The sequence below is a fragment of the Saccopteryx bilineata genome, chromosome 4, assembly GCF_036850765.1.
Source record: "Saccopteryx bilineata isolate mSacBil1 chromosome 4, mSacBil1_pri_phased_curated, whole genome shotgun sequence".
NCBI lineage: Eukaryota > Metazoa > Chordata > Mammalia > Chiroptera > Emballonuridae > Saccopteryx > Saccopteryx bilineata.
In genome coordinates, this window is record NC_089493.1 from 59,515,076 (window position 1) to 59,541,206 (window position 26,131).

General features: G+C 40.0%; 1 protein-coding gene across 3 annotated transcripts in view; it reads left to right on the top strand.

Annotated features, from left to right (window-relative positions):
- Positions 1 to 10,337, top strand: part of ICE2 (interactor of little elongation complex ELL subunit 2) — a 70,927-nt gene extending 60,590 nt beyond the window's left edge. For all 3 annotated transcript variants that reach the window (XM_066274876.1, XM_066274875.1, XM_066274877.1), the window contains 2 exons: positions 2,282 to 2,540; positions 5,971 to 10,337. In XM_066274876.1, the coding sequence (XP_066130973.1) occupies positions 2,282 to 2,540; positions 5,971 to 6,093 (382 nt within the window). In that variant the 3' untranslated portion in view covers positions 6,094 to 10,337. The remainder of the gene's footprint in view (positions 1 to 2,281; positions 2,541 to 5,970) is intronic.
- The last annotated feature ends 15,794 nt before the right edge of the window (positions 10,338 to 26,131 follow it).

Sequence of the window (26,131 nt, forward strand, 5' to 3'; positions counted from 1 at the left end):
AGACTCTTCTTTGGAGCGTCCTTGTTTTTTATGGATTTCGTCTATAAACTAAAGCTACCTTTATTTTTAGTGAAGTTAGTTTTAAGCTTTATGATTTTCATTGATGAAAAGTCAGTCTTGAAAATGTTACTTATTTCTACTACCAAGTCAACTATTATTTATTTCCTTATATGGAAATATGAAAATGATCATTTGGGAAAGAAATTCTCCAGAGGGTAGGAACAATTTTCTATACCTCCTTTGTCCATACCTATTACTATTCAGTTTAACACATTAATGAAAATGTAACTTGCCTGACCAGGCGGTGGCGCAGTGGATAGAATGTCGGACTGGGATGCGGAGGACCCAGGTTCGAGACCCTGAGGTCACCAGCTTGAGCACGGGCTCATCTGGTTTGAGCAAAAGCTCACCAGCTTGGACACAAGGTCGCTGGCTCCAGCAAGGGGTTACTCAGTCTGCTGGAGGCCCACGGTCAAAGCACATATGAGAAAGCAATCAATGAACAACTAAGGTGTCGCAACGAAAAACTGATGATTGATGCTTCTCATCTCTCTCCGTTCCTGTCTGTCCCTATCTCCCTCTCTCTGACTCTCTCTGTCTCTGTAAAAAAAAGAAAATGTAACTTACTAAGTTTATCAGCAGATTTATATAACCAAAGTATGATTAATTCTTATTTTTAGTGATATATTGTGGGAAAGAACTGATGTTCTCCTTAGTACCTGTGAGCTACAGTATAAAATCTAAGAAAGCACAGAATGTTAATCATATTCTTTTAGCTTTTTATGTTGATACACTGAATTCTTAAAGTTTTCTAAGGGAAAAGGGAAAATGTATATTGATATTTGACAGAACTGAGTATTGTGACAGTGAGGGTCATGATTAAGGGTATGGCCTGTGGAGTTCGACTGTGATTTTATATCCAAGCCTTGCACTCAAAACTTGGGGTATATTGCTTACCATCTCTAATTTCTGTTTATCTTAAATATGCAGGTAATAATTAATATTATGCCATGAAGGTTTGTTATAGAGGATTTATAATAAAATGGGTATAAGCAGTACATTAGTTAATTCCTGATAAACATTTACTACCTATCAGCTGTTGTCACTGTTATTTTTGTAGCACCTCATATTGCATTGTGATTGTTCCATTGCCTGTTTCTGCTACTTTTTAAACTACTCAGTGCAGTGAATACCTCACATTCGTTTTTGTATCTATTCACCTATTACTAAATAGATACAAAGTACATGTAATATTGATTAAATGAATTAAATTGTTTTGTATAAGAATGATACGAAAGGCTCTGGCCTGTCTGCTCAGTGGATAAAGCGTCAGACCAGCATGCAGACCTCCTGGGTTCGGTTAGGGCACTCAAGAGAAATTACCATCTGCTTCCCCCCTCCCCTTTCCCTTTCCCCTCTTGTAGCCAGTGGCTCAATTTGGTTCAAGCGCATTGGCCCCAGGCACTGAGGATGGCTCTATGGAGCCTCTGCCTCAGTTGCTAAAAATAACTCTGTTTGGAGCCTGACCCCAGATGGGCAGAGCATCAGCCCCTGAAGGGGGTTACTAGGTGGATCCCGGTTAGGGTGCATACGGGAGTCTGTCTATCTCCCCTCCTCTCACTTAAAAAAAACCCAATATGAATGTACATTCATGAAGTATTTTTCAGTATAAGTGTATGTTATCTATGGACTAGAGAATTAGACTGTTTGTTTACCATTACATTATTGAAAACCTACAAATTGGTTGATATGAATGTAAAAAGAAAATAATTGCCTGACTGGTGGTGGTGCAGTGGATAGAGCATTGACCTACAAACACTGAGGTCCCAGGTTTGAAACCCCAGGCTTGCCGGCTTAAGCACAGGCTCATCTGGCTTGAGTGTGGGATCATAGACTTGATCCCAGGTTGCTGGCTTGAGCCCAAGGTTGCTGGCTCACCTTGAGCCCCCCAATCAAGGCACAAATAAGAAGCAGTTGAGCAACTAAAGTGACACAACAAGTTGATGCTTCTCATCTCCCTTCTCTCTCTCACACACACACTCGCTTAAAAAATAAGTAATAATAATAATTTTATATCCTGAACTTTGGGATAAGAATTAAAGTTAGTTGCCTAGAAGACATAAAAATAGTTTAAAAGACTTCTTAAATCTCATTTGTCTTAAAAGTATTTTTAGAGATGGTAGTCCATTCCTATATTGTTTTTGATTATACTCATAAACCATGATTAAGAAAATGCTGTTGAAATTGGCACGTTGAGTTGAGTTTCGCTGTGTGGATTTAGCTTGCAGGAGGGTTCCTACCTGTTGTCTCATGCAGCAGAAGACTCTTCCCTCCTGATCTACAAGACCTCTGATGTAAAAGTTACTAGAACAGCATACAACTTACATAAAACACATTGCAGCCCTCCTGGTGTACCTTCCAGCCTCTCAGTTCCCTGGGTTCCATTAGATCCCAGTCTGTTATTACCATATCATATCCATCATGGAAGAATACCTTGTACTTTTCCACCTAAGTCACTCGGTCCTACAACACAACAAAAGGTAAGATTTTTTTTTTTAATCTCTATTTTCTGTATCAACTAAAGAAAATTCTAGTAGCTTGCTCAGTGAGGTCATGAGTAAGGCACCTACATAGTTAAATTCCTATATTCCTACAAAAAGCAAAGTTATGTTTTGAATACTTTATTTCATTAGATATTTGAGGCAATTTACAGAAGAATACATATAATAAAATTATACAATTAAAAATTGATGTTATAGAAAATATAAGAACAAGTATTAGTATTTAGGGAATACAGTACCTAATTAAAAGTACAATAAAATCTTAGACTAGATTGTGTTTTGCTCATTAATTATACTGTTACTGTCTTCATAGAATCTTTCCCAGAAATACCAGGTGAGTGATTTTTCTCTGTCTAAAATTTCTGTAAGCCGTGGCTAGAAATACTCTTTGCTATGTCACTCATTCTTTATGTCATGGAAGAAATTCCAGTTTGAGTTAGTTGTAGTAAAAGTTTTGTTTTCTGTAAATCTGAATTGAAATGTTAAGAGAACAAACACCCAGTGTATTTTCCTTCCCTTTTGCCAAAAATCTTTGACTATAATTTTCTTAACACCTGTGCCCCAGAACACGTATCACTTGTGTATCCTTTGGACATTTTCCATTCTTTTTTTCTCTCTTTTTGAGTAAATATACTCAGGTCCTCTGAGAAATAGATGGAATGCAAATACTGAAGTTTTTTTATAATTTAGTAAATGGGGTTGTTTACATGTTTTTCAGTTTTTTAATGTTACTGTTTTGGAGGATCCTTTTAGGAATGAGAACTCCTTACACATTCTAAGTTAACTTGTCCAAGAAAATATATAAATGTTAATTAGTTGTTACAAGTGAAAGAATACAGAAAGCTAGTGATTTTTATAACCCACTAAAGCACAATTTTCATAATTAACTTAAAAGGAGTAATTGAAAACTATTTTTGAAGGCTCTCTGTTCTTTCTAGAATAATGGTTTCCTTTTGATTTAGAAACTCTGATGATAATTTCTTATGTGTAATATAATTCTCTATAGAGGAACTTATTCCTTTTTAGTGAAAGTGAACAATTTAATACCTTGACACAATTCTTTACATTTAGGGTTTGGCCAAATAAATAAAAAGTTATACCAGTTTTATGTATACTAGTGAGCACTTGGTTCATTTGTGTTTTTTTAAATGCTTCATGCATTTAATCCAGGGACAAATACTTAATGTGATTATCCAGGGTCGAGTTGTTGTGCAGCCTAGTATTGGGTACAGTAGGAATTGGGTAATTAATGCTTGGCTTGATGTTTTCTCTAAGTCCATCACAAATTTTTGGTGATCTCTGACACACCTCCCTACAATCCTAGCCCTACATTTGGTGGGAATTACACCACCCTCCTGAATACTTCCTCCTATTTAACCATAGAAATGGGGCTTTCTAGTCCAACCAAAATAAGCACAGGTAGGGATTCTGGCCTTAGAAGCTCTAGGAAAAGACCCAAGCTTCAGGAAACTTGGAGAAGTAAGTCACTATATGAAATAAATCACCTGTGTATTTCATGGTGTAAAAACTCATGTACCAAATGTTTCTGCCTCTAATGTGATTCCTTAGTCCCTAATCCACTTGAGTGAGATCTCATCTTTGTGTAATGCCTTGGGCACTAAAACCCTGAGAGTACCCCAATATAGCCTACCTCTGCCTCCCCCTGTATATAGCAGAGCATAGTAGGAGGGTCCCCTTGGCTTCCTGTACTACTCCTGATTTCTTCTGCTTCTAGTCCTTGTGCAGTAGCTCTGTGCCTATCCCTTTTCTCCTTCAACAATTTCTGTAGTAAGCATTTATCTCTCACACACACACAGTCTTACAACAGAGGTGTCAAAATGCTTGCTGTCTTTGATGCTATAGTAGATACAATTAGTGGGCTCGGTATACTTTTATAGTAAATACCAGCTGTGTTGGAGTGGCCTAGATCAGTACTTCTCAAGCTCTGGTCCGTGGACTGGTCTGTCAGAAATTTTGTGACCATCCACAAAAGAGTTAACCACAGTGATGTATGAAGATTATAGACCCAGTGATCTTAGTCAAATTCACTTATGCTTAGGGTGGCTTCTGCCTTAGCATCCCTGAAATAATTCACCTGTTTTCAATGGTCCCCAAGTTTTATAAGGCTGAAAACCTCTGATCTAGATCATTTAAAGGCCATAGCACTTTCTAATCAGTATGTTACAAAAATTCATTACATTTAAGCAAACTGGCAGATTCAAATCCCAGCTCAAGTTTGTCTTTTCTAGTCATCTAAGTGTAACCCAAAAATATGCCCGTAAAGTGACAAGATATTAGGTGACAGAGCTGGGGTCTGATTCATTCTTAGTGAGCCAGTAGCCCTGCAGAGCAATGCGAGTTATGTGTCTGTTTTATTAGGAATATGAAGGAGAGTGCTTGGAGTTTCAGTGTCACCCATCACTCCAAGGTCTAGAATTCACTGGACAAGATGTGAAGGTGACAAGGTGCCTAGGGAATATAGAGGCAGATATGGACAGGTTCTGGGGAAATGGTTTCAGGCTACTCAGCTTTGGTCCTTCCTTGTGAGGCCTGGCTTTCTCCATTAACCACTTTTAAAACTGTTCTCTCAGTGGCAGGAGATGACAGCATTTCCAGAGCTCATCTTTCACTGTGACTGTAGTTAGAAGGGACCATGTCTTAAAAATACACCTCTCTTCCTGGACAGTGTGAGCTAGAAAGTGAGGATGACTAGCAGCTCGCACTGAAGAAGAGGAGACAGGTAGAACGAGCACTCCAACAAAGTTTCTTTCCCCCACTTCCCTTCTATTTTTCCGTCCTGTGAAATCCTTTTCCAAATTCTTCTTCCCTCTTTTCTTTCTTGCAAGAGTCTTCTCTCTCGGCCCTTCAGTTTTTACTTTCCAACTTGGGCCCTTTTCCCCTTTCTTTCACATTTATTCTTTTATTTTTCTTTTTTCTTTGGACTCTTCTGTTTTTCTTGCTCTGCCTCTTTCTCCACTTTGTAATTCCTTTCCCCTCTTTACCAAGTCTAACCTTCTTATATTTCCTTTCTCTCCCTTCACATTTTTTATTTCTTTCTCCCTCCTACTCTTTAGCTTTGTTACTGCAGACACATTACTAAAAAGGCCTGTAATTTCCCTCATTTTCTAGTTTAACATTTCAGTCTCTTTCAAACTGAACAGAGAGTGGTTTCTCCTTCATGTCTCTTCATCTACCCTGATCTGTCCCCTTTCCTGATTGTTGCTTGAAAATTTAGTACTTTAAAACTACGGCAGAGTAAAGCTTGTTTAGAAGCGGCCAGGTGGCTAGTGCTTAAAACTGTATAAAAGAACCATTCACAAAGAAAGTAACACATGTGGTAATAATACAGAGTTAACTGTATATAAATATGTTGTAAACATGTTAAATTCTGTTCTTTGCTTCATCTCAGATTAGTGGAACAAGAATGCCTACACACAGCCGCAAGAATCCCGTTTCCAGGGAAACCAAAAGCCTGCCTGCTCAGCAAGATGAAAATGAAGGAGTGGCTCCAAATAAAAGGAAAATAACTTAAGGACTCTACCGTGGAAAATGAAGAAGACACAGTTATAACAATGTTCAATTTAGAAAGGTTTGAGGGGAAATATGCCCAAAAAGATCAGAAGACAAGATGAACATTTGTCTTTTGGTGTCCCTGAGATTCTTAGCATGCCTGGAAAAAGCATGATGGCTGTGTAAAGGAATGTTTCAACTAAAATGGAATGCTATACTCTTAACTCTACGTGTTTGAGGGGAACCTAGGTATGTTTTAACAGTATCGTGGCAGGGAACTATTTAGAAAAGAAAATTATTTTTATACTAGACCTTTTCCAAAAATTGTAAATAAGAAAATATTGCTTTTTTTCAAGAGCAATATTTGTCATTGTCTGTTATATTAATAATTTGGGTTATATCATCAGTCAAACGGTTAAATCTATGCCACTGTCAGATAATACTGAGCAACATGTAAACTTTGTTTATGACCCACTGTGACAGTTTTTATATACTGTTTTTAAATGGGTTTCTTTTTTTTAGGTTAATAAAGTTAATACCTTTAAAAAACTGGTGAAATTCCATTTTAGAAGCCAAAAAATTTTTTAAATGTTTCCTGCCTCAGAAGTTAACAAGTTAACTTGTTTGTCCTGGCCAGATAGCTTGGTTGGTTAGAGCATCATTCAGAATGTAGACCCGGGTTCAATCCCCGGTTGGCCGGGGCACAGATCTATGTCCCCTTCTTCCTAGCCCCCTTCTCTCCCTCTCTCTATCACTTCTTCTCCCTTTCCCACCCTCCCTCTCCCTCTCTTCCCCCATCCCATCCTCACTCTAAAATCAATAATTTTTTTTAAACAAAACTATTTTTTGTTGAACAACCATCAGTTCATCAGACAACGACATTGACTTTTATTGCGTTACAGGTTTGGTAACGAATGCCTCTATCTCATGGCGTAAATCCCAGCTGAGTGTTGAAATACACTACTAAACGCTAAAAGATGAGCACGTTTTCCAGAAAAATCTCATTATTTCAGCTAATAAGGCTAATGTGTGGTAAAACATAAGCTATTTTTCCCTCATCTAATTTTCTGAGACCATATCAATGAATTTGGAAAAAGGCATGATCAGCTGATGTTAATGTGGCTATTTTGGACTTGAAAAAAGATGAACTTAATTTTTGTAATCTTGTTCTTTAATGAAAACCACTAAGGCTTTCAGAATTATGTGCATAATTTGTAAAACAAGTTTTGTAATTCAGGGCAATATTACCTTTGTTTTTGTAATTTTTTATGTGTTTTATATTAATATAAGAACTTTACATTGACATAAGAAATCTAGAAATTTCTAGATTTCTAGAAATATTTTCAACTGTTATAAGTAACAGTTGAATGTTTTCATCTTCAACTACTAAGTTTTGTTTTGTTTAGATTCTTTTGGTCAGTTATGAAATGTTTTTAATGAGTATTAGTAAAATTGTATTATGTATTTTAATATTCGATTTCCTTATCCTCCCATTTCCTTTTTAAAACAATGAGCCTTTTTTAATGGACTTGTTTTTTGTTTTAAACTTTGTGACATACTCCCATGTCCCAAAAATACTTTAGTGGTGAATCATTTAGTAGTGAACCTAGGGAGAGTCAGGGGTTCCCTTGGAATTTGCTCTTTTAAAAAAGCTAGCCAGTGATTTCTTCAGCCTTCTGAATACTAGAAAATCTTGGTTTTCATTTTTTTTAATACTACTTTTTAGTAAAATGTGTGATTTTGCAAGTGATTATTTTAAAATTATCTTCAAATATCTTAGCCATACATTTGAATAACTGATAATATGTATAAAGCTAGTCTGAATTTTCCACTTGTGGTTAGTTAAGCCTTTTATAAAGCGTATATTTGATTATGTCTTGTGTTCTTTTTCTTGATTTTTTTAGTACTGAGAATGTGTAAGTAACAAAGTGATATTGACAATATGAGCAAAGATTTTTTTTCTTAAGAAAAGAACAAGACAATCTCAGTTTTAGCAAGGATGTGATGGACCTGGCCCACTGTTACCTCCATGGTAAAGTTACAATTTATACATTCCTCTGGGAAAATACTTAATTCAGTAAAAGTTTGAGTGTATCTGTGTGCCACACAATCTACAGTAAGGCCACACTCACTCATAATGTCGTTTTTACATATATCAATATTTATTTATTTAACTTACTGTCTTCTTGAATAGACTTCACACTACCAGGGCAAGGGCATATTTGTTTGGTTCATTATTATGTAACAAACACCTAGCATAAGTGTCTGTCATATAGTTATTTAGGATATAAGTTGGATATATGAATAAATAAATGTATAGATATCAAGGATAGATTTTTTTTTTTCTTCAGAAATTCACATTCTAGTGATGGGCATAATACTTATCTGTGTAAATAAGTGCTCCGGTAAAGTAATACAAGAAAGTCATCTACCCTAGACCTGATAGTTAAGGCAAACTTTCTGAGATAAAGGTTGAGCTGAATTTTTTAAAAGTGAGTAGGAAAGAAGGGAAGATGTTTCGCACAGAAAGCAAGCAGCAGATGCCAGGTGAAAGAAACATGGGCAGATTGTAGGCTGTGGACATGGGAGATGAGAGAAAACTATGTAGGACAGGGGCAGACACGGCATCCTGTGAGATTTAAATTTTGTCCTGTGCAGTGTGGGAGCAAGTAGTGAATTTTTATAAAAGTAAATAACTTGACGAGATGTGTGCTTGCAAAAGCTCTTGTTGCCATTAGTCTAAAGGCCGACCAGAGCTGGGAAAGATTGTAGGGAAGGAGAAAAGTTGGAAAGCTGTGTTGCAGTTAACAGAATGGTAGAGGGCCTGAATTAAAGCTGTAAATATAGGGATGGGCATTAAGTGATAACAAAAAAAATGGTAGGGATACGTCTGGTAGGGAGAGGCAAGTATAGGTTCATGTTTCTCATTCGGAGTTCTGGGTAAATGATGGTTTTATAATTCAGAAAGTAAGAGAAGGAATGTAGAATGAGAAGAAATTCAATTAAAATGTTAATTTCCTTTCACCATTTCTGTTCTTTGGATTTGGGTTCTGAATACTACATTTGTTATGGATTGCTACATAATACATTACCCCAAAACTTAATTAAAACAACAACCATTTATTATCTCAGAGTTTGTGTGTGTCAGGAGTCTGGATGAAGCTTAGCTGGGCATCTGTAGCTCACGGTCTCTAATAAAGTTGCAGTCAAAACATTGGCTGAGGCTGCAGTCATTTGAAGGGTTGACTGGGGCTGGAGCATCTGCTTCCAAGAAGGCTCACTCATGGTGATGGTGGGAGGTGTCAGTCTCTCACTGGGTATTCACAAGAGGCTTCATCTTCACTACACATACCTCTCCTTAGGTCTGCTTAAGTGTCTTGATGTAACAGCTGGCTTACCCTACAGTGAGTAAGAAGGAAGCCACAGAATCTTATATTTTACTCTTGGAAGTAAAGCACTGTCTTCTGCCACATTCTCCTTATTAGAAGTAACTTGCTTCCACCTCTTGAAGGGAGAAATATAAAAATTTGTGAGAATATATTTAAGCTACCACAAATGCCATGAACATTTTAGGGATATAGAAGAACTAGAAAGGATACTTTAAAAAAAAAAAAAAGTCTTATTACCAACATGTTAAATCTGAGATAGAGTTGATGTCAAAGATGGTTGATAAGTTAAATTTGAACTCAAGACTGGTTACTTCAGTGCAGATCTGGGAATTGGTGTATCTTTGATATTTGAAATCAGAAAAAAGAATAAAATGACAGAACAGAGTACAATGAAGAAAGAGCCATGAATAGAGTCCCAGGAGAAACCATAGAACTTCAGTAAAAGGAGAAGTTTCATTAAAGTGCCTAGTGTGAAAGTCAGGTTTATAAACCTTAGGACCCAAGTAAAAAGTGAGGGAAACAATGAAATTCTTCATTACCAAAACTTGGAAATAACTTCACCATTTGGATCCTCTTTTGCAATTGCAAAGGGAATTGACCCTCTTTGTTCATTTCCAACTCTACTTGGATTCTGGGTTTGGACACCACAAACATTTTAGAGCTCTGTGGAGGAGTGAGTTTAGTATAGAAAGGGGAGAGCATATGTTTCCATTCTAATATCAACTTGCTACATCTGGTGAAGTTTCTGATGGACATACAGATAAAGATATTAAGGTGTTTGCTATGTGTTATTGGTATGTGGTACTTCTTTGTCAAACCTTTGAATATTTGTTGAGTTTCTCACTGAGATGATGGAATAAAGGATGCATTTAACTGAGCCTTCCAGTCTTGCCATGTTCCTTTGGCTAATGTCCAGACTGCTTCTCGATGTATAAAAGGGCCGGTTCACAGGCATCTACCTTGTTTTTGGGTCTGCCCTGAGCAAAGCTTACCAAAAGAGTCGAGGCCCAGGTGCATATTTCTAGAATGGGTTTAGATTACCTTATCAAATAGATTCAGTCAAGTATTTACCTTCGCATATGTGGCATATGTGTTTGCTTTTAATATATGAACTACTGTATAACCTTAAGGATTGGGGGGAGGTGCCTAAGTCAAGAAACGAAGAATCTGTGATTAGTGGGTTGAATTCCTCCTTCCCTTTTTTTTTTTTTTTTTTTTGAGAATATGCATTTCTTGAAGGGGAAAAATATTTTCTATACTGAGTTTTGCTTACCTATTCTGAGTTTTGCTTACCAAAAAACATACAGCACAGGAGAGTATGTGAGTGTCAGTCCTAAGAGTCGCACTGCAGTAGGACCATGCCACACTGACACCATGGATTTGAGGTCTCTTCCAGGCCATTCTTGTCCCTGCATGCATGCTGTTGTACACAAAGCTACATCTGGTTGGATGTATTATCACCTATCAAAATCTTGCCTGTCTTCTATGGAACTAATAATGCATTTTTAAGCACCTGTACGGTGTAATACATTATACCAGTCTCTTGAGATTTAAAAATAAATAAGATTGCTTTCTGCCTTAAGAGTATTTCCTAATCTATTTGGGGATATATAGATGCACAATTGGCTATAATACAAGGCAGAATATTCAAGTGACACAATAATGTAGAGGAGTAAGAGAAAGGGTGCTTGGCCCTGGCCTTATGGCTCAGTTCATTAGAGTGTCGTCCCCATATGCCAAGGTTGCAGGTTCAGTCCCTGGTCAGGGCACATACAAGAATCAACCCGTGAATGCATAAATAAATGGAACAACAAATCAATATTTCTCAAGTCATTTTTTTTTAAAAAGAAAAAGTGATGCCTGCAAGTAAAAGCACTGGTGGTAGAATTGACCTTTAAACTGTGTTTGAAAGACAAGTAAAATATTAATATGACCAAAAAGGAAGCAAAGCATTAGAGCATGAGGGAAAATCATATAGAAGTGCTGGTTTTATGGAATAGCAGTTGTGTTTATGTCACAAGCATGGGAATGAAGGATAATAAATGGGAGGTGAAGAAGTAAGTTAGAGCTTGATAGTGGAAGGTGTTAACTGTTGTTCCCAGGTAGTTCGATTTTATTTTAAAGCAATCAGGAGACACTGAAGGCTTTTTGAGTAGGATGACATCAATTTTTGGAAATTTATAATAAGGGTTTATTCAGAAAGGAGAAAGACTTATGACAAGGAGGTATTAACTATATCAATGGCAGGCAGATGGTAAAGATATAAATTGGAAAGTCATTTATAAACAGCTATCCGAGTTAACCTTGCCTCCAAAGTGAATGTCTGCTTCATGTAATATTGAGTCACAATTAAATAATAGCCATTACATGTTGGGAACAAAAATGAATTGAAGGTTGTGGCACATGAAACACTGTGTCTATGTAGAACCATGAAGCAAGAGGTTTCAAAGACAGCTGAGGGGTGCTAGCCTGGGTCAGCCACTGACTTAAATGAAATCGTTAGAGAAAGAATAGAGTTGGGATGAAAAGAAAACCAGTTATGTTTTCAACCAAATACCAGCATTACAATTAAGGTGATGTTCTATAGAACCTATAGAATGAAAATGGAGCCTAGAACTTAGGGGAGAGAAATAGATAAGAAGGTTGGGCGTCCATACCCCAGGAAATTGGGGCTAGCATGTCTGAGACCAAGCTGGCCTTTTTTTTTTTTTTTTTTTTTTCTGTTTGTCCTTTTCCAATCTGTTTGGGCCTAGGGGCTGAGAGTTTGGTTACATACCCAGTTAATTGAGCAAATAAATACATTGAAAATAATGGGAATGGGGAATGTGAGCATAAACCCTGTGATGTTGGTTTGGAATTGGAAGAATCAGAGTGAACTCATGATAATATATACATAGAGGTAGAGAAACAGATATAGCCCTCTGTGTGTGTACATATGCTTACATGTTTGTGTGTGTGGTTTATTTTTTTTAACTTTTAGTCAGTGAGAGGAGGGGAGGCAGAGACAAAAACTACTGCATGAACTCTGACCAGGATCCACCTGGCAAGCCCACTAGGAGGCAATGCTCTGCCCATCTGGGGCATTGCTCTGTTGCTCAGCAACTGAGCTCTTCTTAGTACCTGAGGGTAAGGCCATAGAGCCATCCTCAGCGCCCTGGGCCAACTCGCTTCAGTCAAACCATGGCTGCAGGAAGGGAAGAGAGAGAGAGAGGCAAGAGGGGGAAGGGTGGAGAAGCAGATGGGCACTTCTGTGTGCCCTGACTAGGAATCAAACCTAGGACATCCATACGCCAGGCTGATGCTCTACCACTGAACCACACATGTTTCCTAATTTTTTTTTTTTTTTTTTTGTATTTTTCCGAAGCTGGAAACGGGGAGGCAGTCAGACAGACTTCTGCATGCGCCCGACCGGGATCCACCCGGCATGCCCACCAGGGGGCGATGCTCTGCCCATCTGGGGCATTGCTCTGCCGCAATCAGAGCCATTCTAGCACCTGAGGCAGAGGCCACAGAGCCATCCTCAGCGCCCAGGCCAACTTTGCTCCAATGGAGCCTCGGCTGCGGGAGGGGAAGAGAGAAACAGAGGAAGGAGAGGGGGAGGGGTGGAGAAGCAGATGGGCGCTTCTCCTGTGTGCCCTGGTCGGGAATCGAACCCGGGACTCCTGCAAGCCAGGCTGATGCTTTATCACTGAGCTAACGGCCAGGGCCTCCTAATTCTTCTGATAGGGAATAGAAACAACAATAATCTAGTAGCAGTAGCACACCTAGCACCCAGATCCTGGTTTCTAAATCTCATTCTTCACTAAAAGAAGTCAGGGCTTTTTGAGAAATTACTACAAAATGGACAGGAAAAATACAAGATGAACCTGGAATATCATCTTGTACTAGAAAGTAAAAAAAGTACTCAGAATAATGGATGCACATCAAAAGAACTCAAGAACTAGCTTGAATGAGTTCCCAGATCTGGGAAAATTTGAGCATCAAATAATGATAATGATAATGATGGATTGTATCCTTTGGGTGGAATAGTCATCCACAAGCCCATATTGATACAAATGAATAAATAACTAGAGGATGAAGGGAACATTCTACAGTAGAATTTGAGCCAGTAAATCTAGGGGTGGTGATGGAATTAGAAAAAGCACCAATTTGCAACCATTACAATAATTATTTAGTCAAGAATCATCCAAGGATGCTAAATGTGGGGTGTGAAAATTTTATGGCAAATGGCAATATTTACATAGTCTTGAATCTCCCTACAAGACAGTCTTTAAATTATTTTTTAAGTGAGAGGAGGACAGATAGACTTGCATGCACCCCAACCAGGATCCACCCGGCAACCCCCATCTTGGGCCAATGCTCCAATCACCCAAGCTATCCTTAGTGCCTAGGGCCAACACTCAAACCAGTTGAGCCACTGGCTGCAAGAGGGGAAGAGAGAATGGGAAGAGAAGCAGATGGTCGCTTCTCATGTGTGCCTTGACTGGGGATTGAACCCATGACCTCGTGTACTGGAATGACACTATCCACTAAGCCCCCTGGCCAGGGCCTTTAATTTATTAATAAGTATAACATACATATTAGTTTAGTTTACTTAACACTGAAAAACCCTGGCAGAAATTATCTTAACCAACTAATTAAAGTTAATATCACCAGTAATGAGACAACAAGTTGTATTTCTTGGTATGCACCAAAAACATCACTTTTGTGATGACAAATATGCATAAGCTGCAGGAATATCAGAGATATTCTAATTGAGGCAGTATCTCTAAAGTAATTTGTCAACAACCTTCAAAATAATAAGGTCATGAAAGACAGAATTTCTGTGGGAATGTTCCACTTAAACACTAGCTGAATGTGACTCATGCTCCTGGTTTGGAGCCTAGTCCAATAAAGGATATTATTGGGCCTGTTGGGCAGATAAAATGTATTATGCTCACTTTGTTAAAGATGGTGCTGCCCACGTGAGGCCGTCGCCCAGGTGATATTAATGTGTGTTGGGGATCGTTGTAGCCTGGGGTTTAGTTTTAGGACTAAGCCTTTCCCACCCTTTTTGATGTGGGGTGGTACAATCCTATCATGCCTCACTCAGATAAGTGACTTTGTATTAGAGACTTCCTTATTTTGTATATTGGATTAAAGGTTTCTACACTATAAAATAGGGGTAGAACGGGAGCTTGCTCTCTTGGTTCCTGGGATGATTAGCATGAGAGAGCAGAGGGAGCAGAGCAGAGAGCAGAAAGAGGCCATGTGGCCAGGAGAAGCAGCCAAGATGGCGGAGTGCTGAGTGAGATGCCAGTTTGTGCAGTTTGACGCTGGTGAAGGAAGGAGATGGGGAACTGAGGAGAATAAGGCTGGTGAGCTAGAAACCTTTGATTCTAGGAAACTCGGATAAGTCAGTGGCTTTGTGAGCACTGAATGTGAGTGGGTTTTGGAGCCCAGTGTGTATTTTTTACTTGCCCGCCGGGTGCAAGCTAGAATTAAAGATGACAGCCCATCAGTTTTTGGCTCCGTTGTTTCTTTACCAACTGTCCGAATCCAATGCAATCCTGCATGGCCCTGGCCCTGGCTGCTGGCTTTACAGGGCCCATTGGCAAAACTTGAGTGGAGATTGTGGATTATGTGCTAGTAAGGTATGGATATTAATTTTCTGATTTTGATATGATTTTATCAGAGCTGCCCTGTACTTTGGAAATAAACATTGAGGTCTAAAGTGGTAATGGGGTATCATGTCTGCAACATAGTCTGAAATTGGAGTACTTAGAGAAATATTAATGGGGTTTCTTGAAAAAATGATACAGGAGCTATATGTACTACAGTATTTCTGTAACTTTTTTTTAGATTTATTCATTTTAGAGAGAAGAGACAAGGGGGAGGGGAGGAGCAGGAAGCATCAACTCCCATAGGTGCCTTGACCAAGCAAGCCCAGGGTTTCAAACCAGTGATCTCAGCATTCCAGCTCAACGCTCTTATCCACTGCTCCACCGCAGGTCAGGCCTATTTCTGTAACTTTTATATACATTTGAGATTATTTCAGAATAAAGACTTTGCACAAAGGGTATATATGGTTCACAGTATCAGGTACTACAGAGGTCACAGAGGACAGACTGGAAGGAAAAGAAAGACTATTAATATTATTGGATTAAAAAATCAAGCATAAAGACAAAAGTGTTGAAGTGAAATGAGGAAGTTAGAGGTTCCTGTTTTTAGATTCCAGGGCATAAAACTTTCCTTACAACTCACCCCCCCTAAAAGCCTTTTCTCCTCTAAATTCCTACAGTACTTATAATACCACAAATTCTGAATCTCAGATGTTATCCTGTATTAGTCTCCTTCAAGGATTTTATATACTTCCCTAGACAGATTGCAAACTTCTCACGGGCAACGGTTGTGTCGTTATCCATCTGCATGTGTACCCAAAATCAATCCTAGGGCAAGGCGGCTTCCAGGTGCTCCATCAACACATATTAAATTGTGCTGATACCTCCGAGCTCCCCTTACACCAGCACGCAGCTACAATACATTGTCTCCACCTCAATCTTAGACCTTCTCTACTCAGGAAGGCAAGTCTGTGGGCAGCTGTGAGCCCTGCAAAAGAAAAGAAATTTTAAAAACCTGTGTTGGTTGGCTCAGCAGTAGAGCGTCGGCCTGGCGTGCGGGGGACCCGGGTTCGATTCCCAGCCAGGGCACACAGGAGAAGCGCCCATTTGCTTCTCCACACCCCCCCCCCTCCTCTCTGTCTCTCTCTTCCCCTCCCACAGCCAAGGCTCCATTGGAGCAAAGATGGCCCGGGCGCTGGGGATGGCTCCTTAGCCTCTGCCGCTAGAGTGGCTCTGGTCGTGGCAGAGCGACGCCCCGGAGGGGCAGAGCATCGCCCCCTGGTGGGCAGAGCGTCGCCTCCTGGTGGGCGTGGCGGGTGTATCCTGGTCGGGCGCATGTGGGAGTCTGTCTGTCTCTCCCCGTTTCCAGCTTCAGAAAAATACAAAAAAAAACACACAAAAAAAACACCTGTGTTTATTAAAGGCAACAACAGTCAATCAAAAGAATAAAGCTCTCTATTTTGGATACATTTTACAACACTAACTCATTTAATGCTACTCTCATTTAACAGTAACAAACAAAAATACAAATTCAAGTTAGGTTTATCAATTTGGAAGATACCATATTTCAAAACCTCTTAAAAACATTCTACCTGACAGCCAAAACTTTGTCTGGACAAGTCTGTGAGTCTTCCTGGAGCAGAAAACAAAACAAAACCTCTTATCAAGGGGAGAGACGTGTATCCAATCACTGAAAAGAAGCCTGTTGTTTTACACAACTCTGCAGGTGATGTTCTTCAAGGCCAAGTAAACCCCAAGGCACCTACAGTTTAGCAAGCTGGTCTTTCAACAGACCTCATTTCAACGTAGGATCTTGACCAAAGGTTTTCTGGCTTTAGCCTGTTAGACGGGGCTCTATCGAACTGAGGAAGATACTGTGTCCAGGAACAGTCTACTGACTGCATAACCCTCCCTGAAACAACATGTAGGTTGGCTACTAAAGTTTTCAACTGAAAATGAGAAATGAGTCCGGGAGGAAAACAATGATCAAATTATTTCAATCTCTTTGTTTAATCTAATGAGTTACCATTTCTATACAACTAAGAAGTAGAATGTATTTTACGGAGTTTGTGCTTCATTTTTAACTGTATGGTTATGGGTTCCAACAATAAGCAAACAGCCGTTTTACTAGTGTGAAAAATAAATAATTGAATACGTTTTGCAAGTATAATGTCTGCCCTCTGCCTCACCAAAAGTGATGCAAATTTTAGTTTCCCAAGTGCCACAGTGGGCAGCTAGAAATAGCCTCTGTCCGACTGCAACATGCATTCTCATAGAATAGCACGAGCTCTTGTGAGTTCAGGAACAGGGTGAAGGGAACTGTGAAATCTCAGTGCATTAGCCTTGAACGTCTTTGGATATGTGTGTGTGTTGGGAAGCTAATAAAGTGGTAAGGTCAGCCCTTAATTCAGTTTGGCTTTTCTTAATGCTACACTCTAGTGCCTGAAAACTTTTACTCTTAAGGAGCGAGGACCATGTAACTTGGTAAGTGCCTAAGGCCGAAATGTCATTTTGCATACAAGGGAGTGCTGAGTTTGCTGTCAGCCAAGCCTTCCGCCTCCCAGGAGCCCATGCTAGAGTTAATTCCTGTCCAGCAGCTGGGGAAGTCTTCAGAATGTTTAGACTGTCAGCTGCCACTGGAAGAAGAGAAGAACGAGAGGTTGGGGCTCAGAAATAGCCAGCCCTGAGCTGGAATTTGTTGGAAGAGGCACTGGGGGTTGGGGAGCTAGGGGTGAGGTGAGCCCTGCATTAGAGTCTTAACTCCAACTTGTTAAGGCCATCTCTCACCCCTCTTTGAGCCAAGGTCTTTTCATCTGGAAAATCTAGATATTTATGCCTTCTCAGCATATTCTACAAGCTCTAGTGGCTTTCCAATAAATAATGGATATAAAAGTTCTTTTTAAACTGCAACTCACTGTATAAATGTGACGTATTGTCAGATTAAATCAATGAGAGATGTCATTTGAAGTAAAACTTGAAAGGAGTTTGCCAGACTGGAAGGGAAATTTCAAGTTGAGGGATGAGGCATCATCGATGTTGCAGAGGTCCAGGCATGCGTAGCACGCTAAAATAGCAGGTCATCCAGGGTGCTGAGACCCGGCCAGGGTGCCCACGGCGACGGGACCGAAGGAACCTCACAAGGTATGCTGGGGAGAATTTCTGGGGGAAAAAAAGTCTTGGGTGCCTCATTAGAGACTAGATATGTTGTCTTATTGAGATAAGGAGTAATCAAACATTTTTTAATGAGGGGTGCCAGTAGAGGTGGGCAGCATGGTTATGGTGCCATAATGGAAAGCATGGTTATAAAATGTAGGCTAGATTTGGGGACAGACGGGAAACCAGGATCGTCTGAAGACAGGGGGATCAGTGGAGCTATTTTTCAATCTAAACAAAAGCCTCTAGTGATCAGTCTTACTTGGCAATTTGTTATCTTTTGTTTCTATATTACCAAATATACCTGCCACATTTGGTGAGAATGTGGCCAAGACCAGGAGATCTTATATCTACTGGAGCCAGACATCAGAAAGAGGATGACAAGTACAGTAGCCCCTCACACCAGCTGGCTCAGATGCCTCTCCTGCCTCTGCAGCCCAAAGCTAGATGGAGTAAGGGTATCTTTGCAAAAATTATTCTTTGAGGAATTAAATTCCAATTATATTATTTGTAAGTGGACTCTATGTTGGGGGGGAGGGGTTGGTATCCTCCCAAGAAAGTCACTTAAAAAAGGGGTGGTTAAGTCTAAATGCTACTTTCACCTAGTTGGTCTCTCTTCTTTCCTTTCAGAATTGGACGCTGGAGTTTAGGGAGAAGAATGAAAGTGAGCCAAGCAGCTGAGCCGGGATGCCCAAACTGAAACCACGCTGCCCTCCGTTGAGGAACTTGAGGGTCAAAGTGAGCCATGCTATGAGCTGCCCCAAAGAATGTCTTCATGTTTGTGTGATGTTTTTATCATTGTTGAAATGTTTAAAATGAACACTAAAGCCTCGAAAGAGAAAAATCTGGCTTCACCAGTCAAACCGAATAGTAGCATGGAGCCCAGCGCTGCCAGGCCCCAGGGTCTCAGCCCTTCAGTTTTAGTTTGATGATATCGGCACAAACACTTTATGTATGTTTTTAGCAATACAATGCGGATGATTTTATTGTGTATCTAATGCAGGGGTCCCCAAACTACGGCCCGTGGGCCACATGTGGCCCCCTGAGGCCATTTATCCGGCCCCGCCGCACTTCCGGAAGGGGCACCTCTTTCATTGGTGGTCAGTGAGAGGAGCATAGTTCCCATTGAAATATTGGTCAGTTTGTTGATTGAAATTTACTTGTTCTTTTATTTTAAATATTGTATTTGTTCCCGTTTTGTTTTTTTACTTTAAAATAAGATATGTGCAGTGTGCAGAGGGATTTGTTCATAGTTTTTTTTTATAGTCCGACCCTCCAACAGTCTGAGAGACAGTGAACTAGCCCCCTGTGTAAAAAGTTTGGGGACCCCTGGTCTAATGTATTCACAGACTAACTTGTGAGAAGACTAACAAAAGCAATGCTAACGATTCTGGGCATGATTTCCGCCGATGAAGAAAGAAAAACGCAGCAGATCCAGGAACGTGGTCAGCCCCCGGGAGGACGGACTGGCAGGCGTCTCCGGGCCAGCTCTGCACCCCTCACTCAGACCCTCCTCTCCTTCTCAGCCGTCTGGGATCCTGTCTGAGTTTGGTCTGGCTCTCTGGAATGCCCACGACAATGCCGCTGGCCCTGGAAAAGGAAGGGGGTGGACGGGGTTAGCTGAGTCCATTTTGATGGTGACCTACAGGAGGCCGATGTCATGTATTGGAAACTTCAACCAACTTGGTCATGGGAGTATTGGTTTTTACGACTCCTTTTAGCATGCAAGGACCTCACCCGTAGGTAAGTTATTACTGAGGATTTCAGTTCAGTCCCCTCTATTTTGCAATATTTTCACACAAACAAAAAATATGTAATAATTACTGTCAAAGAGTAGTACATGATTTTGAAAATTCAGTATCTCAGGAACTCTGAAAGTTTTGTTGGTCTGATAAGCACTTCAGACCTCTTATCAGACTGATCAAATTTTCTTTCTTTCTTTTTTTTTTTTTTTCTTCATTTTTCTGAAACTGGAAACAGGGAAAGACAGTCAGACAGACTCCCGCATGCGCCCGACCAGGATCCACCCGGCACGCCCACCATGGGGCGACGCTCTGCCCACCAGGGGGTGATACTCTGCCCATCCTGGGAATCGCCATGTTGCGACCAGAGCCACTCTAGCGCCTGGGGCAGAGGCCACAGAGCCATCCCCAGTGCCTGGGCCATCTTTGCTCCAATGGAGCCTTGGCTGCGGGAGGGAAGAGAGAGACAGAGAGGAAAGCGCGGCGGAGGGGTGGAGAAGCAAATGGGCGCTTCTCCTGTGTGCCCTGGCCTGGAATCGAACCCGGGTCCTCCACACACTAGGCCGACGCTCTACCGCTGAGCCAACCGGCCAGGGCCTGATCAAATTTTCTTAAAACTAGAAAATAGATAACTGCTGAGTTCATCAAATAATTTAATCAAATGAGGGTCTATTTTTTTAATATTTAAAAAAAATTTTTTTAAGTGAATTTATTGGCCCTAGCCAGTTGTCTCAGAAGTAAAACATTGGCCCAGCATGGGATGTCTTGGATTTGATTCCCGCACGCAAGAGAAGTTACCATCTGCTTCTCCACACCTCCCCCTCCCCACCGCCCTTCTGTCTCTTTCGCTCCTCCTCTCCCACAGCCATGGCTCAATTGGCTTGAGTGCATCAGCCCTGGGCACTAAGAATGACTCCATGGATCCTCCGTCTCAGGTGCTAAAAATAACTTGGTTGTGAGCATGGCCCTAGATGGGCAGAGCATCCGCTCAGTTGGGGGTTGCCCTGTAGATCCCAGTTGGGGTGCATGCAGGATCCTGTCTCTCTATCTCCCCTCCTCTCACTTGGAAAAGAAGGAAAAAGTTGAATTTATTGAGATGTCATTGGTTAATCAAATTATATAGATTTCAATTCTATAATCCATCAACTGTATATTGTATTGTATGTTCACTGCCCCAAGTCAAGTCTCCTTCCATCACCATTTGTCCCCCTTAAACTCTTCTGCTGCTGCCAGGCTTCATGTATGTTTAACCCTTATTACTAATATCCTTTCCTGTTCCTATCCTTTCTCTCTTAGTCATGAGTCTTGGCTTAGAATAACCTTTAAATGTTCCTCAAAATTCTGTTCAAGTGGTCAGGATTTGCCAAGTATCCTTGGGTGATACTTAAGTAGAGGTGTTCCAAAAATATTTTCACGGTTTTCATAATGGTGACATTAATTAACTATATCCCTTTTCTAGTGGGTAATCCTCTTTGCCTCTTTTTGTATGTTGGAATGGTTCATTTAAAAATTAACAGCCACACCTCTCTACAATGACACTCCCTCCGGATAGTGAATACGTGGGTATATCTTCTATTTCCTCTTTTATGGTTATGTAATGACTTCAAATAGCTATGAGTAACTGTGAATGCACTAGCCAAGATGGAATGTCTTACTTCCTTTCGCTAGTAGTTAACTGCTCCTGACTGCTTTGTCATTCTCTTATTGGGCTCCTCTAGGCCTTTGATTTCATTTCTGATACATTTATCAAATTACAATTACTTAGTTACTTCCACTAAACCTTATGGCTGGAGTTCCTTTGTTTTTTTTTTCTAGTAATATGCTCCTGCTTTACAGTCCTGCCCTAGGAACTAGAGTGGATGCTCAGTGTTTGTTAAATTGAATGAATTTGTCTTGAGAGTTCCTTGATTTTTTTTTTCTTTTTAGAGAGAGAGAGAGAGACAGGAAGGAGAGAGAGGGAGGGAGGAGAGAGTGAGAAGCACTAACTCATAGTTGCTTCACTTCAGTTCCTTGGTTGCTTCTCATACATGTCTTGACAGGGTGGTGACGCTCAACCAGCGCCACTGGCCCCTTGCTCAAACCACTGACCTTAGGGCTCAAGCCAGCGACCTTGGGCTTCAAGCCAGTGATCTCTGGGCTCAAGCCAGTGACCTTAGGCTTCAATTTAGCAATCTTTGGAATCCAGCCAGCAACCTCGGGATCATGTCAATAATCCCGTGCTCAAACCAGTGACGCTGTGCTGAAGCCAGCAACGTCATCGTTTTGAACCAAGGACTTCAGCGTTCCAGGTCGTTGCTGTATCCACTGTGCCATCAGGCAAGAGAGTTCCTGGATTTTTATAGTCAGATACTGGCAGCTTTTTCAGGGACATGAGTGATCAAAACCAACTAGACTTTCATCTTTACGAGAATAAGCATTTTACCAATTCATAGGAAAATATTTGTAAAACACTTGCTAAATAAAAAAGTTTGTGTAATTGATCATTGAAGGGGAAAAATAGGAGGCACCAGATGTAGGGAGAGCTTTTAGAAAATATTTCTGACTTAGGAATATTGTGAATTATATTTTTCCTTTTTTTTTTTACAATCTTAACAGTTTTTCTTAGATTCCTTTGTTTGAACTCCAACATAACTTGCATACTAGTGTGTGTGTGTGTGTTTTACCCCACCCTAGTTGCTATAGCTGATGAATCATAGAAACCAGAGACGGGAAAGACCAGTGAAGTCATCTGGTTCACCTCCAAATCAAGGCGTGGATCACTGGGATTTGGGGAAGACTAACCTCTCATTTGAAGAGAAAAGAAAAACAAAATGCAACCAGAGCTGATTAGAGCAGCTCACCCATCTGTTTGTCTTTTACTTTTAGCATAACCATGAGATTCACCCCATTGAATTCTTATGAAGGGCCCCTGGAAAACAAGATACCAAAGTGTTCAAGTTGCACTCAAATTCTAGTGCCTGAACGATGAAGTTGGATTATGACTCTTTCAATGGTTGTTTTAACTGAGTGTTATAGAATCTGAGGCTCTGTTTTAGGAAGACCTTACAAACTTAAGAGCTAGCAAGGACCTTATAGATACATGATCTGGTCTGGGCTAAACTGTCCAGTTCCCAGATGCAGAAACTAAGATGATGTCAAGAGGTTACTGCATAGGTATGCCTAGCTCAGGAACACCTGTCGATCGTTTCTCTCTGTCACAGTCACACAGTATGCTCCTCCGCTATTGTCTCCTCCTCCTCCTTGTTCTTCTGTATTGCATTGTTCTTTCAAGAAATGGCAAAGATGATTTAGCATCCACGTTCGCTTCATGTCAACCAAACCTGACCCCCAGGTATCCCTTGTCCTTGAGCCACAGCGACAAGGACACTTCAGCCTCAGCTACAGTCTCGTCACCATTTTTCTTGCTTCCCTCCTACTTGCTTCTTTGTTGTTCCAGCTTCAGAACCTTGGCTTCATCTCCTGTTCAAATTCTGTTGTTGTCCTCTGGACTTTTTAACAAATCATAATGCCCTTGTCTCCTCCCTTGATACTGAGTATAACTCTACCCCAGCTTCTGATGGTCTCTCATAGCATCCCTGCACCAACTCTAGCCTCTCTGGTTATAAAACTGGCTCCATAGTCCTTGCTCTCTGCCAATGCCCCCTTACAGAGAGAGGAGGAATGTTTGCACCATATGGATAGTGATAGCATCTACATACTGTACTTGTGTCCCCAGAGTAAATCCCTGTATCCGGTTAGTTGAGTGTGTTATCACAGGTTCACATTATTAGAAATCTAAATTCCTTTACAATGTTAGAGATAGTCAACAACAGTTGCCTGTTGTTTGTTTTATTTTATTTTTATTAATTTCAGAGAGAGAGAGAGACAGAAGCATTGATTTCTTCATGAATGATCCCTGACCGGGGATGGAACCAGCAACCTCTGCATTTCAGGATGATGCTAACCAACTGAGCTATCTTGCTAGGGTAGCCAGGTTTGTTTGTTTGTTTGTTTTGCAAGAGAGACAGGAAAGGAGAGAAATGAGAAGCATCAACTCATAGTTATATCTCTTTACTTATTCATTGATTCCTTCTCATATGTGCCTCACTGGGGGGTTCCAGCTGAGCCAGTGACCCCTTGCTCAAGCCAGTGACTTTGGGCTCAAGACAGAAACCTTGGGCTTCAAGCCAGCGACCTCTGGGCTCAAGCCAGTGACCATTGGATCATATCGATGATTCTGCATTCAACCTGGTGAGCCTGCACTCAAGTTGGCGACCTCAGGGTCTCAAACCTGTGACCTAAGTGTACCAGGTTGATACTCTATACACTGTGCCACCACTGGTTGGCGTTTTTATTTTTTATAATATTCTACACAGCATCATTTTACTTTAAAGTGATGTTTTTTTTATCACAGCTATACATTTGAATAATCTAGAGACTAAACCATACTGAGGTCTCATGATCCAGAAAGACTGAATTAAATATGAATGAAATTTTTTATGGGTATATTCAGTTTTACAAAGATACTTTTTTTAATTTGAACAAAAAAAAGGAATGCAGAAACAGAAGCTCAATCATATTTGATGAAAATATTTTATTGATCTACTTATAAAGAGAGATAATTTAGTAATTCAAAGCACTTCCATTTAAAAATCCTCTTGGGCCTTTTAAAATGAATAGCTAAAACCTGTTTGTCTCTGGTAACATCTATGTGCATGTATATGATTAATGTGCCTAAATGTGTTGTATTTGCCTATGCAGGATTGTGTTTTAGAGCTAAAAGAGGACTTGAAGATTTCTAGTCAAAACCCCTCCTTTTTCAAAGTAAGAAACAGACCCAGAGAGTCTAAAGGATTTGTCCAAATACACCCAATTAGGATAGGAGTTAGGACCAGAACCCTTGCTTCTTGAGATCTATGATGATTAGCCCAGGACTCAACAATAGAGTACAATCTAACAACATCAGGTCTCTAAAGATGAAGAGCCTGTTATGGGTTCATACTGAGCAAGGAGCTGGGGTTGCAAAGATGAACAGGGTGCTCCCAGTCTGATAGGGCAGCCTGACCCATAAACAGTCATAGTCTATGAGATAAAGATGTAATTAATACAAACAAGACAAAGGTTACATGAATAAAGAAGAAGCCTATTCTACCCTTTCCATAAACCTCATGCAACGAGGTATTTTATTTATTATTTTAACTTGCTTATCAAACCTTTTCTTTCGAACAGTATATGAACTATGCAAGATTTGGCCCCACCTAGGTTGCATTATCATAGATAATTATTAGAGGAATCAAACCCAAATGAAATTGTATTATATTTTCTTTATTGGCAGAGAGTGCTGTGATATATGTTTCCTCTGTAGTTTTAAAATTATGTATTATAGAATATGTATGAAAAATACAATTAAAAAGATTAAAGTTTTCCCCAAAGTGGGCTGTCATAATCTTAATTTGTAAGAAGGAAGCCTTCTTTATACTAGCTATATATCTTTTATTCAACTGTTTGAAATTATAGAAGTAATATGTATTCATTGTTAACAAAGCTCAAATAATACAAAGTATATATAATAAAAGGTAAATATTGTCCTTTATGCAGATATACCAATTTTCCTCTTTGTCCAATATTAATTTAGTGTATATCCTTCCAGATATTTACATATGTGTGCATGTATGTGCATACAAACACCCATGTGTAAATGGACATGAGTATTCATAGAAGTAGAATCAAATTATTCATGTTCATCTAACTGATTATTTTTTTACTCAGCCAACACAAGGTCTTCAACATTTCTTAAATATTGAACTTTAAATATTCAAACCACTCAAAATGTATTTAGTGGACATTTAATAAAAATGGAAACATTCAAAATGTAGCTACCTTTGTGTGGTTGTTTTCATACTCACTATACATATTTTATTTTATGAAAAATACTCTTCTCTTTTGAGCAGATGCTTGTAAGTAGGAGAGGTATCTTTTATTACAGAATTAGGATTTTCCCACTGATAACAGACACTTAGCAGTTAAGTATCTGCACATTTTTTGGCCACTGTAATGTAGAAAATTCTGCTTCAAGACACAATAGAGGCTGGTGGAGTTTTCATCCTTTGACTTGCTAAACCATGAAAATGCAATCAAACGTGCTAAGATGCTGACAGTTCAGAAAGCATCCCAGTTTCCCAGCGAGCGAGTGTAAC